At 30.9% G+C, this 20,668-nt stretch overlaps 1 protein-coding gene across 3 annotated transcripts in view; it reads right to left on the bottom strand.

Annotated features, from left to right (window-relative positions):
- Nucleotides 1-295: 295 nt before the first annotated feature.
- Nucleotides 296-20,668, bottom strand: part of CalpC (calpain C) — a 47,805-nt gene continuing 27,432 nt past the window's right edge. For all 3 annotated transcript variants that reach the window (XM_088266102.1, XM_088266103.1, XM_088266104.1), the window contains 9 exons: nt 17,684-17,753; nt 10,670-10,922; nt 9,472-9,655; nt 7,055-7,129; nt 5,115-5,457; nt 3,425-3,984; nt 2,402-2,666; nt 2,257-2,315; nt 296-1,615 (listed from right to left, as the gene is read on the bottom strand). In XM_088266102.1, the coding sequence (XP_088122228.1) occupies nt 1,589-1,615; nt 2,257-2,315; nt 2,402-2,666; nt 3,425-3,984; nt 5,115-5,457; nt 7,055-7,129; nt 9,472-9,655; nt 10,670-10,922; nt 17,684-17,753 (1,836 nt within the window). In that variant the 3' untranslated portion in view covers nt 296-1,588. The remainder of the gene's footprint in view (nt 1,616-2,256; nt 2,316-2,401; nt 2,667-3,424; nt 3,985-5,114; nt 5,458-7,054; nt 7,130-9,471; nt 9,656-10,669; nt 10,923-17,683; nt 17,754-20,668) is intronic.

The raw sequence follows: 20,668 nt of genomic DNA, 5'->3' as shown, positions 1-20,668 counted from the left end.
AAATTTATATTACATATGTAAAAAAAATTGAGTTTTTTTTCCCTGCTAGAACTTTTTTGCAGATCAACATCCAAAAATGCGCCGGAGGATTTAAATTTTTACATAACTGATGAAATTTTATGCTTGATATCTATCTGATCTTCGTTTATTATTAGTTATAAAACACAAAACTATTAAGCTTTAGTTAAAACAAATTAAAGCCATACAACCTTTTTTCAGATTAGTAAGAATCGTCTATAAAATTTCTTTATATATCTACAATTCAATGATGGATTTAAATTAAAAGTTAATTTAAGATTTGCAAAGTTGTATTTTATTTAGAAAATATAATGTACAAAATTTGTCAATAAATTCTATTCAGAATAGGTACATCATAAAAATAATTTTATACGAGGGTTGTCTTTTATGTTTTTACAAACGAATAGTAGATGGCGTTTGCGAATTGTATTTGTTAATACTGAGGTTTGTCATTGCGTTGCCAGTGGCAACTTACTAATTGACCAATTAGATTCTTGACAGTGAACATTTGAAAGAAGTAAGTTTGTGCAAAAATGGAGATCAGAGAGAAACATGGATGCTGTGCGCAACATGATTGAAGATGATCGGCATGTGACTTACAGGCAGATAGAGGGGTTTTTCGGCATATCGAAGACTGCAATACAATTTTTTTTTCATGAGCATTTAGGTGGGAGAAAGATTTTTTCCAGATGGATTCTGCATAATTTGACTGAACCGACAAAAGAGGCTCGTGATGATTAGAGTCACAAAATGTCAAAAAAAAAAATCGACCGAGGATGTTCAAAATCTGTACACAATATTGTTACAGGAGACGAAACTAGGATATATTCGTATGAACCTAAAAGCTAACAACAGTCTACTGTTTGGGTGTTTGACGATGAACCCAATCCCGCAAAAGTTGTTCATTCACGGAGCACTTCCAAGAAAACAATCGCTTAATTATTGCCAACAGTCTTGGATGAAATAAGGAAAAAACAACAAAAAATGTCGCATCATTCTTCAACACGACAATGCCTGCTCCCATAAAGCACGTCAAACAACTGAATATTTGAAGGAGAAAAAACATCAAATTAATGTCTTATTGCCTGTATTACCCTGATTTATTGCCTAATGACTTTTTTCGTTCCCCACTGTCAAACAAAAAAAGCACGGACATCAATTTTAATCACCTAAAGAAGCTGTTGAAGACTTTTAAAAGCATATTTCTACGATATCAGCTTCAGAGTGGCAAAAATGTTTCCAGAATTGATTTGAATATATGTAAAAGTTTAAATACTAATAAAACACTTTGTATATAACAATAAAACACTTTGTTTCCCAATTGTTCGGTTACTTTTCAATTTTTGTAAAAACTTAAAAGGCAACCCTCGTATTACCAAGTACATAGTATCACACTGTAATAATGTTTGTAACGAAACAAATAATATATATCAAGATCACTAGCAATCGTGCCTTTTTTTCATGCACTTATTTTACTTTGTCATGTTGGTAATGCACATTTGATAAGTCGATAATTAATAATATTTATTAAATGTATTGTGACATCATTATGGGTAGTCTTTCATCGAGATCAACACATCAGCGCCGATTTCAACCACTGTAAAAGAAATCATGTAAATTAAATAAGGTAAGTCTGCGTGCAATCATAATAAAAAAACTTAAATATCTAAACACCATGCCTTTTTCGCGCATCTTTTCATACATACTCCTTACTTGTCCACTTTCAAGTATTTCTCTGCTTTTACTTTCTACTTCATTCGCCTCATAGATTGTTTTATTTTCTTTCCTCACTTATCCATTCCAAATGTCCAAACAAACTAATCGTACATTTCCTAATTTCGTTGATAATGCGTATGTCATCCGTGCATTCATTCTTGACCACATTCAAGTATTTCAAACTGGTCAGGTTAGGAGTTGGAATAATTGGCGGGTATGTATGAGGAGTTGCAAGAATGATAAAGAGCCGAAAATTGTTTGCAAAGAGAGATTGATGTGGCATTCTTTTCTCCCTGCGTACCTCTGTGGAAGCGGCATGATTAGATTTTTTTCTTATTTTATCATTCAAATATTTATCAAACGTCATTTTACCAATCATTCAGTTATTACTTTTACATAATAAAAATACAGTTTAACTCAAAACACAAATATGCAAACAGACACTGAGAGCTTTAAAAAAAGTCATGTTTGAAACACTTTTTTTCCTGAAAAATACAAGCTATAAAATTTAATTCGGAATACCTCTGAAAGAGACAGCTTAATACTCCCATTTTGTTGAGGGTCTTTTGATTGAAACATCGCTGAAAGAAAATAAACAAATCGCTAGAAAAAGTCAAAGTAGTTATTGATATTTTCTAATAATCATTCAAAAAGACATTTGTCTCACCAAACGCCACGTGAAGATGTAAAATTGCTAATACAAAGTCTCCAAATCTCAATGTACCATCTTTTCTCATGTATCTCAATACTAATGTAGACAAAACATCGATGCTGACTTGGTATCCCAGTTCTAAGATGGCATCCCGTAATCTTTCTGCTCTTAGGACACCAGTTTTCTCTTTCGTATGGTTTTTGAAAGCCGTTTGCCAATGCTTCAAACTGCACATCAAATCTTTAAAGTCCACAAACTTCAATCTTCCACTTCCTGTGCTCTACACGAATATGGTTAAGGAAGATGTTACATCCATAAAAGATAATATCTACTAATGCAAAATGGATTATGTGAAAATTTACATTAAAATGATTTCTACTTTCATCTTAGTATAAAAAAATATATATGTATGGGAAACAAATACAACAGCGGAGAAGAACTTTGTAAGGTATATGTTTTCATTTTAATTTCCATATTTTTTTGTTTCTGTTATTTTAAATTTAATCATTGTTTTTAAATTTTCTAAAGACTGTATTGCTGATAATAATTATTATGATAATCCTACCTTAAACATTTACACCACATTAATCACAGTCACAATAATGATAGGAATCATCCGGAACTGGGTATGATATTTGATTTGAATTGAGATAGATTTGACAAAGGAGCAAAAAATTCAATAAAACATATGCATAACCCTTATCTGCACCTGAGGGGTATAGGGTATTGTATCTTAAAACGCAGTGTTATCTTGATCGTTAACATGTGAAGCGAAGGTGATCAGCCCTCCGCTTCAGTTACCAGTCCAGGGTAATGTTGAATAAACATTAATTGAATAAATATTGTAATATGTGATTATTAATACGTTCAAAATGTGGTTTGTAAAATAATCATCTCATTTTCTTTACAATTGAAAAAATCTTAACATTGTGACATAAAACAGTTTTTCCAAAAAAAGCTCAATAGTTAGCGCGTTTTGTAAGTGATCTCCTTTTTTGTGGGGGGACATAATCGGTTAAATGAATTGGTAAAGGATACATCCAATGCAAGAACAACTTGTCTGCATACTTCTATTGAAGCACAGCTCTTGATATAATCATTTGGTAAACATGCATCTAATAATTCTTGAAGTTCGAAAGCGTTGACTGTTCTGTGTTCATCTGCTAACTGCAGGAACACAGCCTCATACTGAAGAAAGCTCTTGGTGTCCACTTGCAAGGGCGCTTTTATCACGGCAGACTTTAAAACAAGGGGATTAATATCTAAGAGCCGAAGTTTCAACACTTCAGTGGAGTAAACACGAAGAGTAAATCCCGACTCTTCACCAGGTTCAAATGTTGTGGGCAATATCACGTAAGAGCCATCGTCCAGTTGGCACCTGTGACTTACTTGTCTACTGTTTGTGTATTGTGAATTCGCAACAGATTTGTTTTTCTTAAAATATGGCTTTTGAATAGTTTCTGTGCAATTTTTGGGTAATGTGTAAGCGCTGAATCCGATTACTTTTGGCTCCATGATGCTGTGCTGATTCAGGGAAATGACTACTTCTTCAGTCTCAGTAAGAGTTAGTTGAATCTGAGGATTTATGTGAAAAGTGTCTGAAATAAGAATAACTCATTTAAAAACTGCCACACGACCGGTTTGGCCGTTTACATATTTACTATTTTATGATTAAAAATACAGTAGAACTCGGTTATAACGAGGATGAAGGGACCGACTGAATTTGCTTGTCATAACCATTACTCGTTATATCCGAGAATATGTATTTTTTTTATAAACATACCCATCACATGAGGTATGTTATCTGGAATGGTCACATAACACAATATGTAGCAATAGAAACAAAATTCATACAATTCGCCCATTACACACATGTCATATTTATCCAGTTTTTCATAGAATTTGAAAAATCTTTTGCTTCTTTAAGTACAAAACCATTGTAGCAGTTTCATCAACATTCGTACGATCACAATTCTTTTTTTTTTGAGTCCGTGATGTTCCTTTTAAATGCAGATAAAAATACAACGTTGACACTGAGAATGATGAAAACTTTTTATACAATTTAACATTTTTCGCGCCGTGTTCTATTTCACGAATAATTTCCGCCTTTTCACGAATTGAGAGACACTTTTTATTATTAGTAGACATGTTGATAATTCGAGGGTTTAACTGACCTGCTCTAGAATTGATATGACATTCCCCACCTCGTAATTTTTAATATGCATTGTCCATAGTAAACATTCAAAACATGGAAACTATTGTAAAAATCCCCGAAATAAGCATGAGATTCATAAACCAAAAAAATAAGTTCTTAATTGTAATGAAGCGCTGAGCCTACTGACTCTACAAAGTATCAATGTTGTACATTCAATTTCAACCGTATGCAGGGATACTTTTTCAATGTTGTCGGCAAAACACCTATTAGGTACTTAGTATCTCAACTATTGTCATAAACGTAATCCGATCCCAGCGGCATCGGTTTGGTTAACTGCCCAGTCGGATTTTATTGCTTTGGGTCGAAAATAGTGTTTTAAAAAATCGACACATTAACAGTTTTTAGAATTTTTCTGGCGGTATTTTTGCTCATTATAGCCGAGAAGTTGCTCGTTATAACCGTGAATAAATGTATGGAGATAATCAGAAGCCAAAATGTCAATGAATATTTCCTCGTTATATCCGAGATCTCGCTATAACTGTGCTCGTTATAACCGAGTTCGAGTGTACTTGCCTGAATTATTTCTGCATCCTCCTGCCGAGACACCTTTCCGCCAAGCTCCCTGGTACAGTTTTAGCTGCCAAGTGTTTTTATTCTGCAACGAGGGTTCGTCTCTACTGGTCTCCTTGTCTAAATGAACCACTTCCAAATGAGTGAACGTTTTAATGAACTCTACGTATGGCATCCAGAATTCTCCATCTATTTTATAGTTCAGTCCAATTCTAGTTTTCTCGTCTGGGGATACCTCCTCCCATTCGGCAGATTTATTAGACCACTGGCCAATATATTCATCACCTGGACCGAGAGGGTTCCTTAATTTTATTAAGGACATGGCTTCTCCACTAAACGTCTCTACCTACAAAATAAATAAATAAAATATCAGTATTAAATCTTTGTACATAAATACTGGGTTTAACACCTGAGGAATTGTTATCAATATTTTTTTAAGTTTTTTTGTTAAAAATAATGGCGTTGCATATAGAATATATTGCTTTTGCCAATGTCAAGTTGATTGAATAATATTATTTAATTATAAATTATGGTAAACCTATTATTAAACTATAAATTGATTCTGTTCAATTTAAAAAAAAATAACTAAAAGATTGAACATAATTGGGTTGCTGCTCACTAGGATTAGTTGAATATTTGTAGGGAGGGAAATGAGCGGGGCCAGGGTTTTAAAAAATGTTGGCATTGGGTAATTTATTGGGCAAACAAAGAATAAATGATTTAATTCTTCTTCTTCTAAACGACATTCCCAAATGGTGGAGTCAAAGACACCAATCTTCGCAAGGTGCTCTCTCATACAGTTATTAAAATATATGTTTCTGTTTACAGAATAGGCAACTGATATTAGCGCCATCTCTACGCCAACATTATAAAGTATTTGAATAGGGAGTAATAATTATTAACAAAGAAAACATAAATGGATAACACAGGTGTAGAGAAGTAGGTGCCATTTGATTACCCAAAAATGGCACATGATAAGCAGTGTTGCATTAGACGTAGATACATTCGGACATTATGAAATACAAAATTATGGTTGGGCATTGATATCTCTTTTACTATGATCGAATTATAAATTATGGAGTAGTGGTTTATATAAAGGGACTTATACGAAGACATGGGCTGCTCGACGTATGAGGAGCTGAAGAGGACTTCCGAAAATAGGCGAGAATGGCGAAAGAGATGTCATCTGTTGCTACAAACCAATCCGCAGGATTGAGACCAATGAAGAAGAAGGTATATATATATATACATATACATATATATATTTATATATATATATATATATATATATATATATATATATATATATATATATATATATATATATATATATATATATATATATATATATATATATATATATATATATATATATATATATATATATATATATATATATATATATATATATATATATATATATTTATAATATTCTCAATATTATTAATATTTAAAGCATTTACTTTGTGGTTAGTCATTTTTACTTATTTTTTAAAAATAATATATATAAAATATATATATATATATATATATATATATATATATATATATATATATATATATATATATATATATATATATATATATATATATATATATATATATATATATATTGATAGTTGATTAGTACGAATAAGGGAATGCAATAGCCATAGCCATAGCTGCTATTCTATTTTTCCTTCATTACCTTTTTCATATTGCACTTACATATTTCAACCTGGGCTCCTTCACATACGTCACCTGTATCCTATCACACGTATTCTATTCCAATAAAATATATGCATGAATCTGGAGCACTGCACTGATCACCCGCTTTCATACGTAGTTCTGATCGAGGTAACACCGCTTAAATGCGTTGCGGTGCCCTATACATCATCAGAAGAAGATTCTCACTGCGCAGCTTATATCAGAAGTGTAACTTAAACAGAGTGAGTCCAACATACCTTTTCTGTAGCATATAACCTATAATTGCATCCAACTTGTATTCCATTAGCTAGCTTTTCTTGCTGATTTCTTACCTGCAAATATGGTTTAAGAATATCACTTACAAAATAATACAAACTTAATAAAAATAAGGGAAAAACTATCAATGTCTCATCGAACCCTTTTCCGCACCCCAATGGTGCATAGGGCACTGCATCATATAAAAGCAGTGTTATCTTGATCGTTAACATTGAAGGAAAGGTGATCCTCCGCTTCAGGTACCAGTCCAGGGTAATATTGAATAAATATTATTGTGAAAAAATCATTTATATTTATTAGACCCCCCTCTGGGAATCGAGCCCGGGACCCCCCGAACAGCAGCCGAGCGCGCTGACCATTACACTACGGAGGCGGACATATAAAATGTCTCAAGGGAAGCAAAAAGTAAGTAAAACTATATCTGTCAGGAATATGGGTATGTTGCTGATAGTGGTGACAGTAACATCTCCCAACCGTGTGAATACTCACGTAGCGGGTATTTTAGATTCGTCTCTCCTTAAAGTAGTTTCTCACTTAGAGCTCCTCTTAAGGTATACGTGTCACCTACTTTCAAAATCCTCCAGATCCATGTAAGTCGTTTTTCCAAAAGATTGCAAAACTCTCCTGGTAGCATTTATGTTTAAAAAATTTGTCTATCTTTAGATAAAATATTGTGAAATAGAGAATTTTCCCATTTTTATTTTTTTTCAATATTTAAATAAAAACACGAAACACAAACCGATAATGACGTCATCTTAATTTATGACCTATCCCCACTCTCTGATCGGCCGATATGGGTCAGAAGGCAAGTTTCATGAATATAGGGTAATTTGAAATACAACGCTGTTTTTAAGTATTTGTTTATCAGGGTTTTCAAGTATATAAATATTTTAAACAATAAAACCCACAATTGGGATTCCGATAGAGTATTTATTTTTAAATCTTATAAAATTGGATCTGGCGGGATTCGAAAGCAGGCGACACATACATGGAATAGACCAAAGTCAACTACTGATATTTTTCCACCACCTGACCCTATTAGAATATGAAAATAAATGCGCTTCAATAAATATGCACTCAAAATGCAAGGGTTCCAAATAGTTACTCGTATAAATAAGTTTAAAAAAAATACATCGTTGATATTTGATGTGCTATGTGCTTAAATATTTTATTGTTGTACTTTTCAAATAAATACTTTTAAGTTGTTACGCTAATCGTGCTAGTGCTATGGTGCAAACGAGGAAAAGCTACATTATTTATTTTTGAGGGAGCAACATCTAATACTCGCATTTGACCAAATGCTTCATGACAGCCTTATGTGCCGAGTTGGTGTCGGAACAATACCTAATAACTTTGCATTGATTATCCGTGTGCGGAATGCCAATTAATTGTATTTGTATAAGGACATCATTGAAAGCTGTCCCACTGCATTCCCAGATCTGATACAGAAGCATCTAGGCTTCCTGACAGACCTTCTCTTGCAAAGCTGATGAACTAAGTTGCGAAATGTATAGAAAATGTGAAACAAAATTTCATCTCGATTTTACTGTGAATTTTACATTTAAAAGCTTTCAATATCCCTCCGACTCCGACCCGACGCTGGCCGGTACACAGACGCCCACAACCCCGACCATTACAGCAGACAGATACGGAACTGTGTAAAGACATTTCCAGAAAATGCTCAGTCATCGCATTTCCCACTCATCATTAAGGATAACAAATTAAAATTTTGTTTCCAAAAACGACTGGCTCAAAAATGTGTAATCGTTATCTACTATGAAGAACGAGCATAGTAGTAGAACGCTGTACAAATAATGTTTGTGGCCGAATATTAGATACTTTGGTGTCGAAGAAATTTGTGGATATTTGACGATTTTAATATATTTTTATTTGATTGATTTGAATTTATCTGTGGAGGTTTAGAAGAGTTATACTCGATCATTAAAAGGTCATTGAACATGTTTTAAGAATTAAAATTAAATTGATGAAAACCACGAAAATATCAAATGTTTTAAATTGCTCTCGGAATGACACGAAAATTTCTTTCTTTCGGCCTGGAACGCATTATTGTATTTTCCATCGATTTCTTTGGAAAAAAATGTTTCGTTTCACGAGTGTTTCGTATAACGAGTAAGATACTGGAACGAATTAAACTCGTTATGAGAGGTTCCACTGTATAGTTCAGGGAAGGAAACTGAAGGTATTTTGTAAGCTTTTCTGAATTGTTAAATGCTCCGTTTTTAACTCTGTTTTTAAAAGTATTTCATGAAGCCAATCGACTCATTAAATTAAATTTTATTAGTAACACAAAAATGCGATAATAAGGGCAATACGAAGTTTTTTCTTCAGTTTTAATCCAACAATACGATAGCTTCAAGCCGGAATGTTTTTGCCTTACCGATTGCGTTGGATTTTGGACAGTGCATGTAATAATGCTGGTCATCTCCAACAAGCTGTTGAGGAGTTTGCCTCCGATAGCCGTGTCTTGCCGAAGCGGTATGCTCTCAGTAATACCTCCCGTTAGATCAGCTAATCCATCTAATAAGGTTCCATATTTAAGTGCCTCGTAAGACCCGTGCAGCCTGTAAAGAAATGATTAACCCACTTTTGAATTCTATAAAGAATAACACTCTTTATAATGACGTGCAATATATAAATATTTAAATATATATATATATATATATATATATATATATATATATATATATATATATATATATATATATATATATATATATATATATATATATATATATACATATTGTGACAAGTTTAATTTAATTCAATTAATTATTTTTATTTAATGTGTTTTTTTAACAATATAATAAAATTAGTAGACTCAAAAATCAGTGTTTGATTTTAACCTTCATGTATAAAATGACGTAAAACATGTTTTTAATTTTTTTTTCATACCTGTTAGGAGTCAATTTAATATTTTAATAGTGGGAAAGCGGCGTGATGGTAGTAAGATAAACTTACTATATATATATATATATATATATATATATATATATATATATATATATATATATATATATATATATATATATATATATATATATATATATATTTATATGGTTTTGACACGTGGAACGTATGAGTGAAGAAAGAACGGTTAAACAAATTTATGAGGCGAAAGTAGTTGGAAAAAGAAGCAGAGGACGACCGAGGAAAACTTGGCACAATCAGGTATGTCAACTACTTGAAAGCGGCCGGGTCAGGAGTCGTAATAATCGTCGGGTATGTATGAGAATATGTATGAATGTAGAAGAGGCAAAGAATGTTTGCAAAGACAGAGTGGTGTGGCGTTTGATTCTCTCTTCTCTCTGCCGGGGAAGCGGCGTGATGGTTCGTTATATAAATGTATTTGTTGTCAAGTTGTCTTTGTCAATTTAAATTTGGTTGTGTAACGTATGCAATAGTATTATTATGCAATATAAAAACGCAAGTTAATTGTAAAAAAAATATTTTTTTTTTCGTAAATATCGTATTCGAACGTACGAGTAAATATTCTTGAATCGAGTATTTAGGTTTAGATTTATCGATCAACTCGAAGCAAGAAGAGGCCTCACCTATAAAATGAAATTGTTTCTTACTTGGCATACGCCTTTTCGAGAAGACCCGGCCAGAATTGGTCCGAGTTGGCGCAGTGCAAGAACGCCAGCTTGCCGTTCACTGTCGGCAGTCGGTCGTCCACCAGCACCTCGAGCCACTCGCCGCACCACCACAGCCGGAAGCGGAACACGCCGCAGTACGACTCCTCGAAGCGCTGGTCGGCCGGAACCACGCGGTAGAACAGTCCCTTGCTGAGGTACAGCACTCCCAGGCAGGACACGAACCACCGGTCACCTGCAACAGCAACGGGCCACACACTCACAATACATGACTGGCGCTCCACGACTGGTCGACATCCAAAACAAATTACTATCGCATACGAAAAATAGCAGACGAAAAGAAGCAATGAGTAACATACATTTTATCACAACATTAAGTCAATTCAATTCAACTTTTAAGTGTTGTAAATACTATTAAGTGTTTATAAAAGTGGTATTACACAAAGTAAACAATGGATGATAAGGAAAGTATTTTTTTTTACCATATCACAAAGTTATCAATGCTTTTAATACATAAACTATATCATCGGCGATCACGGCTAATTTTATTTTAATGACCTAATGATGGAATGATTTTCCGGTAGTCACGAATAAGTTTTTATAAAAATGGTATTACATAAAGTAAACAATGGATAATTAGAACAATGTTTTATTACCATACCACAAAGTTATTAATGCTTTTAATATACAAAATATATTTGTAAATATAGATTTTTTTAAAAATCGGCATTAAGGATATCCTGAGGGGTGAGGACGAAGTATCGATCTCTGTCCATACATCCTCGTCCCTCCTCATTAATCTGCATGGAGTTTGTATTCCTTAGGAATATTTTGAAAAATTTCCTCCATCAGCTGACAGAAAGTCCCACAAGACTCTATAATCGCTGCGGGTGGATGGTAGGTATATAAATAATGTGAGTACATTTCATAATTCGCTTTAAGGTGTAAGTCTACATTGAAAAAAAATAATTGTATTCAATATTTGAAAAACGTTATTTTCCATTTTATGAGACTTTTTAAGATGTTAAAATCATTAACCGTTAATACCCAATTTCAACATTAATTGATTCGGCAGTCACTTTGTGGTAAAACCTATAAATTTTTAATTAAACGTTTTACTTAGTAAATATCACTGTTTCTTAATATCTACTGTGACACGTGTTTCGATGCATTCCGCATCATTTTCAAACACCGTATGTGAAGCTTATTCTAATTTTTGGAGTTGGGTCCTTGGAATAAATAAATAAATAAAAATCAGAAACAGCTCCTACCCCCTCTTCAACCATCAACGTCCCAAGGACCCAACTCCAAAATTTAGAATTAGCTTCACATACGGTGTTTGAAAATGATGCGGAATGCATCGAAACACGTGTCACAGTACATTAGAAGAAATAGTGGTATTTACTAAGTAAAAATCATAGTTAAAAATTTAAAAAAAATCACTTGGAAATATTTTCAAAACGAATTCTCATGCAATACGCAATTCTCAATTGCACATACGCCATAGAGTTAGTATGTATTTTACGAAAATGGCGCTATGCAAATTGTTCACAATTGTTATTACATCTACCCAACTGAAATATATAATAAAATAGATAACATTAATGTGCATATAAATAATTATAATAAATATGATTGTTTCATGTTTGCAAAAATATAAATGACATAAGAAAATATTTACAATATTTGTCATGAAATTGAAATGTTATACATCTATTATATTGTTTTAACATACCGCATTAAAAATATACGATCATTGTTTGCATAAAATATTATTCAGTATTATTTCGTATACGTTAATTTCACAGACGCAAAGTACTTAATATATATGTAAACTATTTTATACAAAATTCAGTTTTCATGGCAAGACAGTTTGATTTCTTTTCATTTGTTAGAGGGGTTCATTAGTAGTCTTAATCCAGATTTTCGGCGCCATTTTGAATTACGTTTGTTTTCATTTTTATGTTGAAAATGGTAAAAACAACTAAACTTTAAATAAATTAACCTTCAAAGGGTCAATTATAATTGATCTACATATATACCCTTTTCAGATCTAAGTCGAAATACGATGCAGTGAAAAAGGAACTGCTTTTTATGTATTTGTATTTTTATCTATTGTACTGTAAAAGGGTTTTGAACAAATGTTCAGTTACACCCAGTAGATGTATAATTTAATTCTGTTAGTGAATGAATATCATTTACTTTATTTTCGAAACAATAATTGATTTAATTGTAAAGTTGACGTTTTATTTATTAGGATGTCATTAATTATTTTTTAAGTTATGCGATTTTATCATACCTGCGGGTGGAAAGTAGCTCACATACATTTGGAAAGTTATGACTGTGTGCGTATAAATATTGATGGTGGCACATTCAAATATTATTATGGAATGCCTAATTATTTCTGCCCGAGTGCCGCTCCCAAACGCATACTTTCGATAGAGACCTACTAACTGGTAACAATCCACAGGTGATATTCTCCTAACTACAGAACGCGGACTCTAAACGACTTAGAAGTGGGAAGAGTGATATTCAGGAAAAATATTCCTATTTAAAATATTGCACCACCTTTCAATATAATCTAAACACGTCAAAAGGCATTTTTTAAAATTATATATTTGTTTGTTGCCTTAGAAAGTTTTCCATGGGTGTTATGTATGTGTTAAGGATTTATGGCATATTTAGTTAATTTATCTCAAAAATGAATGTGACTGTGTATAGTTAACAATAAATGAATAAAGTTGATACTTAAAAAAAAACTTAATAAAAGATACAACAATACAATGGACACAATGGATCCAGTATCTTACATCGATCAAGATCCGTCACATAGCTCCTTTATTTGTCTTAATCGTACTGTCACATTTTCCAAATAAGACACCACCAAATCCGATAGATCATTATGTCCCATTGCCTCACCAATTTTTGTCAACTGAAAAAACTGTCTAAAAGCATTGTGCGACATTATATACTTTTGAAAAATATTGATTGCTAAAGGGTATCTTTATCCAGGCGAGGTAAGGTCAGGTTAGGTTAGGTAAGGGTCGCTAGACTAATTTGTATCTTTTCTTACTTTATGATGGGAAGAGATCAAAATTAATCAAATAAAATTTTCCATAGAGTCGCAACATTCTTTTCTTCTGCAATTCTGAAAATATAATTGACAAAAAAAGATGCTACATATTAAAATTTTCATTCCAAACTCAAGTTTACAATGTAGTCGCGAGCTAATTGTAAGCACAATGGAAACTGTAAGCCTCAGTAACTTGTAATAAAACAGGAAATCATAAATGATTAAACACTTGTTACGTTTTGCAAAGTTTACTAGTTATAACTGTGACTTACCATCAGTATCAAAAATTGTTCAATGTGTATTACGATCTTGTGATAATGCTGTATCATGGAGGTATGTTGGAAGAGTAGCAAATGCCTATGAATAGTGACGCATTGAAACTCGCGAGTGTGCTGTGAATACATGTCATTCCATCAATACAGTGTAGAGTTAGGAGAATAGCCCCAAATGCAAAATAAAAATATTACATTATTTTACATATCTCATCTTGAAAATTTACGTTTAAGATATTAAATACGTATAACGTACACAAATATGGTTAGTTAAAAAAAAACCCATTGAATTAGTGTTTCTGTTGGTCCCACCGTATTTGTTGGACGAGCAATTTACTAACATTTTACAATACACAAAAAATGCTTAAAATTTCGATGTTAATGATATTTTTAAAGAAATATTTAAGTATTTTTTTACACTGGTTGAATGAATAAAATTGTTCCATAAAATTGTGCAAAAAAACGGAATCTTTGCGCAAAATACGTGTATGGCGTTACAATTATAAGGAATAAAAACACGAAAATTAAAAACAAACAATATTTTTTACATTTATAACAAGACTTTAAGAATTGTTAAAATAAGCTTTAAATATTCAGTACGTTTAAAACTTTATTTCTAATTTGTGAAAATGCCGAAGTATCATGTCCGTCCCTGGAGAGTAGTAGTTAGCGTGTTAGTTAGTAACTACTACGCACGTAGATCCAACTTTAATTCTCGATGGGGTCAACAATTGTATCAAGTAAGTATTTATTGTGTCAAGTAATAACTTTTACCCTTTTTCATCGTATAGGTCAGCTATTCCCTGAGGATTAGGCAGGGTACCTCCCTACCGAGTCCACCAAACTACAATATTTATTAGTTCTTACTTCTGGAAAACAATGAAAGTTCATTTTAAGCGAGTATGGAGATAATATCAATTTAATGGTTGTATACGTATAGTTTTCATACACGTGTTTTATATTGTCATAAAGATATTGCGATTTAATTTAATTGATAGTTTAGTCCTAAATGGTATTTAGAATGAAAATACGATATATATATATATATATATATATATATATATATATATATATATATATATATATATATATATATATATATATATATATATATAATATGTATTATATTTCGTTGCCAGAATGTTTGTTTAGCGTATATATTGTACTATTTTGAATGGATTTTTGAAATGATTTGTATTTGAAATGGTTAAAATGCGTTATACAAAACATTTTGGATTAAAAAAAATAATTAGTCAATGTTACAAATAAGGTACCTAGATGACGATTGACTAAAAGACTCATAGATTGCATATTTATTGTAGCTAAACAATATTTTAATATGGTATTAGTGACCAGCATTTTTCTCTCCCAAGCCCCTTGAATGAGGTTGTTTATTTTGTTTTATATCATAGCTCACAAAAAAGGAACTAGAATTTCGACAAAATATAAAATATTTTGATTTATTTTCCAGAATGACCATGTAACATAAGCTAAGCGAATGATTAAGCCATATTATGGTCATGCTGTGAGACAAGTGAAACATTTTGAAAATCTTATTTTGTAAGAAAATTAAATGAGACGTTAGACTGACTATGTGTAATCACTATGAAACTATGCTAGTCAAAAAGATCTGGGTAAAACCCGAGCCAATATAATGTGTCTACCCATTTTTGGTATCTTTATATGTTTTTTCTAGCCAGTGACTTATTTTCACAAATGTGGAAATTATAAGAATGTTGTTCAATGTTATGTCACCCGTGGAGCTAAAGAATTTTCAACTCGCATCGAGTAGTGTACGAGAAAGTAAACTCCGTATTATGTAGAATACTTAATGCCACTGGTTGCAAGTAAGGGAGTCGTTATATTTTGTAAGGTAAGCATCGTGCCAAATTCGATGCGATTTTATTGTTTTATCGTAAGTGTGTCAGCGAAAACCATTAAATAGAAAGTCTATGTATAATATACTACCTATTTTTATAAGCTATTAGTGAAACCATTGTGTACTATATACTAATATAAGATAAGGTAAAAGAATGATCGATCAACAATATAAAACATTTTTAATTCAAGTTTTACTTAATAAATGCTACTATTTTTTAAAATCTATCGATCACAAAGTGCATCACTTAATAAAAAATATGCTTTGTTTGTTGGTTTATTTTTTTCAACTGTTTGGATTGTGTTGCTACTTACGCATACCATTGCGTTTTAGTCAATTAGTTAAAAATTCTCAGTTCTAAATTGCTTCATTTTTAACAAGGGAAAAAGAGTTATCAGAGAAAATCACAGGTAAAACGGAGAAGTGAAAACGGTAAAACGTAATTAAACTTTATTACTCAACATAACAATATACAATTTTACAATCTTTTAATATAATATTTGGGAAACGGAATTGCGAACATAAATTCAGTGCAGAATATATTATACATAAGATAAAAAATATGAATTAAAAACGAATTATTTAATCAAAAGTTTCCACAGATCTGCCGCGAGTATACATTACTGTATTAGACATAAGCGATCGAATTAAAAAAAATGATTTCAATAACGACTTTAAAAAAATCGTTACTTGGTGGATTTAATGACTTTAAGTTCATGACGCCAAAAAGTACATAAATTTGGTTGCTTATTGCGTAATTCTGCCACCAATTTAAGCTAAAAAGAAATATAAACCGATAAAAAGTTACGGATTCTATCCCTATCTGATACCCGAAAAAGTAACAGTTACTCGTCAGTCGCATCTCTAAACTTGTAATATTATTTAGTGTGGATATGTTAGTAGCGCTAATAGTGCTTGTCGAACAGGTTGGAATTGTAGTATCAAAAATAAAAATGGTTTTAAACCATGTTGGTGTTTTATTCATTTAATGAAGTTTAAAAAATGAGCCACAAATTATCAGCAAGAAACATTAAAACAATAATATTTTAATTTATTGGTTAAAATATACATTGTAGTTATAAAATGAGAAAGCAAGTTGCAACACATGAAAACACCAAAAATATCTATGTAGATCGCATCAATAGGTTATGTCTAGTGAGAGGAATAAGTTACAAGTACAGTAAACTCCCCTATAACGTTCAGATATGTACTGCGTTATCAAAGAGACCGTTTAAGGGGGCTAGTATTTTTAATTGTATTTTAATTTTAAATGACTCATTTCTGCTCGTTAAAATGTAAAAAAAAACAATTTAAAACAGTTACCATTTATAACGTTTACTCTGATAACGCAGGAGGGGCGTTCCCTTAACGTTTATAGGTATGACGTTTTATAGGGTGTTTTTATTTATTTATTGTATTTCAATTTTAAATGATTCATTTTAGTAATTTTTCTGGTTAAAATGTAAAAATATAATTTAAAACAGTTACCCCTTATAACGTTCACTCTGATAACGCAAGAGGGGCGTTCCCTTAACGTTTATAGGTGTTACGTTTTATGAGGAGTTAGTATTTTTTATTGTATTTTAATTTTAAATGATTTATTTCAGTCATTTCTGGTGGTTAAAATGTAAAAATACGATTTTAAACAGTTTACCCTTATAACGTTCTCTCCGATGACGTGATACCTATCTCAACGTTATAGGGGGGTTTATTGTAATAATAATTGCGTGTTCGCTGGTGCAGAAAGGCTGCTACATCAATTGGTTGCTTACCCATTTTTCCAGTCGTAACGTCAAATTGCGGAGGGCAGTCATGCACGAAGATGGGCCGGTTGCTGTGCTCCTGGCAAACAAAGAAATGAAAACAAATAAATCACAAGTCTGATGATGTCGGTTACGTCAAAACTCGGTCTCTGGTCAAATAAAATTTATGTGGAAAAAACTATACTGTCGTTATTTTATTATATCAAATAAATCATTGCTAGTCCTGATTTTCAAGCGCTTAGTTTAAAAAAAATCCGATATACATACAGTGAGTTACTCCATATAATATCAGTTCAGATTTGTCGAATTATAATATATATATATATATATATATATATATATATATATATATATATATATATATATATGTATATATATATACATATATATATATATACATATATATATATATATATATATATATATATATATATATATATATATATATATATATATATATATATATATATATATATATATATATATATATATATATATATATATATATATATATATATATATATATATATATATATATATATATATATATATATATATATATATATATATATATATATATATATATATATATATATATATATATATATATATATATATATATATATATATATATATATATATATATATATATATATATATATATATATATATATATATATATATATATATATATATATATATATATATATATATATATATATATATATATATATATATATATATATATATATATATATATATATATATATATATATAAATATATGATAAGTTTATCTTACTACCATCACGCCGCTCTCCCACTATTAAAATATTAAATTGACTCCTAACAGGTATGAAAAAAAAATTAAAAACATGTTTTACGTCATTTTATATATGAAGGTTAATCAAACACTGATTTTTGAGTCTACTAAATTTATTTTATTGTTAAAAAAACACATTAAATAAAAATAATTAATTAAATTAAATTAAACTTGTCACAATTGTTTCGCTTTGTTTTGGCATTTTCAAAGGAATGTCATAACAATGCGAAATAATTGTCCTAAATTTTATTTTTATATTTATATGTTTTTCAACAATAAAATACAATTTAGTAGACTTAAAAATTCATTGTTTGTTTTTTAAATTTAATATGTGATATGAATTAAAATGGAGTTCTACAAATTAAACACAAATTATATAAATAAAATGTTATATGTTGTTTAATTATAAATGATTTAAAAAAAGCGGGATCAGAGTAATCCTCAGAGTGGCTCAGAAATATTATATATTGTTTATTACATTGAAAAATTAGTTTATTTTAGACCGTCAACTAGAAATATACCAAGCTGTTTCGGTCGACTAGTCGCCCACTTACTAATTGTCCCAAAGACGACTAAACCGACCATTTTTTTTTGTTGGTAAAATTAATTATCTTCCATCAGAAAGAAAAAATTTAACACTTTGAAGTAATCAACGTGCTATAGATAAAAAATTTAATCTCAAAATAAATTTTTGATTTAGTTAGTAATATTATTTTTTGACATCTCATCAAAGATGAAGAAGTATATGGAAGTCTGGGCATTTACGGGGCTGACGACCGTCATAGACTGATCACTTTACACACATGTAACATTCACCAATTCTACCCATTATTGACAACCACACTACTCTTGGGAGTTCTATATATATGAACCAATTTTGAAACATTATTGTTGAATCACTAGAACTCCACTAGAGATATCTATTGGTGAGATGAATGGAAGCTTTTTATTGAGCAGAAACTCTTTTATTAGTATGTGAGGTCCAAATCCTGGATTATAATGAAACACATGAGAAACGCCAAAAAATATCATATTCATTTTATTATTTAAGCTTATAATTTGACCAGATAATTTATTTACAACATTTTGATTGTGTCCAAATACTTGTTCACAAAATCTGGATTATCTACAATTGCAGGAGTTATTTTCAGATTATTTATATGAAATAATCATTTCATTTTACAATATGAAAATAACTCCTGTAATTGGAGATAATCCAGATTTTGTGAGCAAGTATTTGGACACACTCAAAATGTTGTGGTTAGTAATATTTTAAATTTATTTATTACCGATGATATTTTAATTCAAGTGTTCGTTTAAACATTGCGTCCAATAAGTACGTGACGAAACGCGAAAAATAAATTTTGTCACTGGAATGAAGTGATTCCGAAAAGAGGGTCCTTGAGAATTGAAGATGTGTGAAAAGGTTCCCAAGAATTCTGTTCAACGCATACAAGTGGATGTCTGTCATTAATATAATATGGAACGAGACTTGAGAAACCGGATCGGTTTTTTTGGAGAAATATTTGTCCTTTTTGTCAACTATCCAAACGACATATTACCATATTAACAGTTTTATGAAATGTAATAACGTATATGGCTAAGTTTTTACATATTAATTGTACGTATTCTTATACTCGGGATTTTAAATGTCTATGTTGTAGTTAGTTTTGGGGTAGAATTAACAAATTTTTAATGGGGATAAAATATTTTTGCCTTTAAATAACACGCCTTTATGGTTTATAAAATAAAATATTGACAGTTTTCATATGTTTTTCTTTCTCTGAAGGTTAAAATGCTTTCGTTTTTTTGAGCTTCACGTTTGGTACAGTGAATAAAATAAATTACATCATTATTTATTAACATCCGACTAGAAATATTACGATTCGCGTTGGAGCTCCCAAGCAAGAAGTAGAAATGTGATAAACATAACTAGAACCACATAAAGCGTGATGGTGAAATGTAATGGTTTTAAAGTATTATTACTTTATATTTCCATCACGCTGTTTCTCTGTAGGCAGTGCGAATAGAACGCCAAACACCTGACATGCATTCCTTAACATATGGACATCTAGTCATAAATGCTTTCCGATTACGTAAACTTTTGTCACTACTAAATTTTAGGTTCTGATTGACCAGGTCTTTCTAAGTCTATTTGGTCGTCTTCGTTCTG

The sequence above is a fragment of the Brachycentrus maculatus genome, unplaced genomic scaffold (assembly GCF_059751285.1).
Source record: "Brachycentrus maculatus isolate JH-2025_06_01 unplaced genomic scaffold, ASM5975128v1 h1tg000261l, whole genome shotgun sequence".
Lineage (NCBI taxonomy): Eukaryota > Metazoa > Arthropoda > Insecta > Trichoptera > Brachycentridae > Brachycentrus > Brachycentrus maculatus.
Note: the sequence above shows the minus strand (reverse complement) of the source record. Positions and strands in the feature narration are given on the sequence as shown.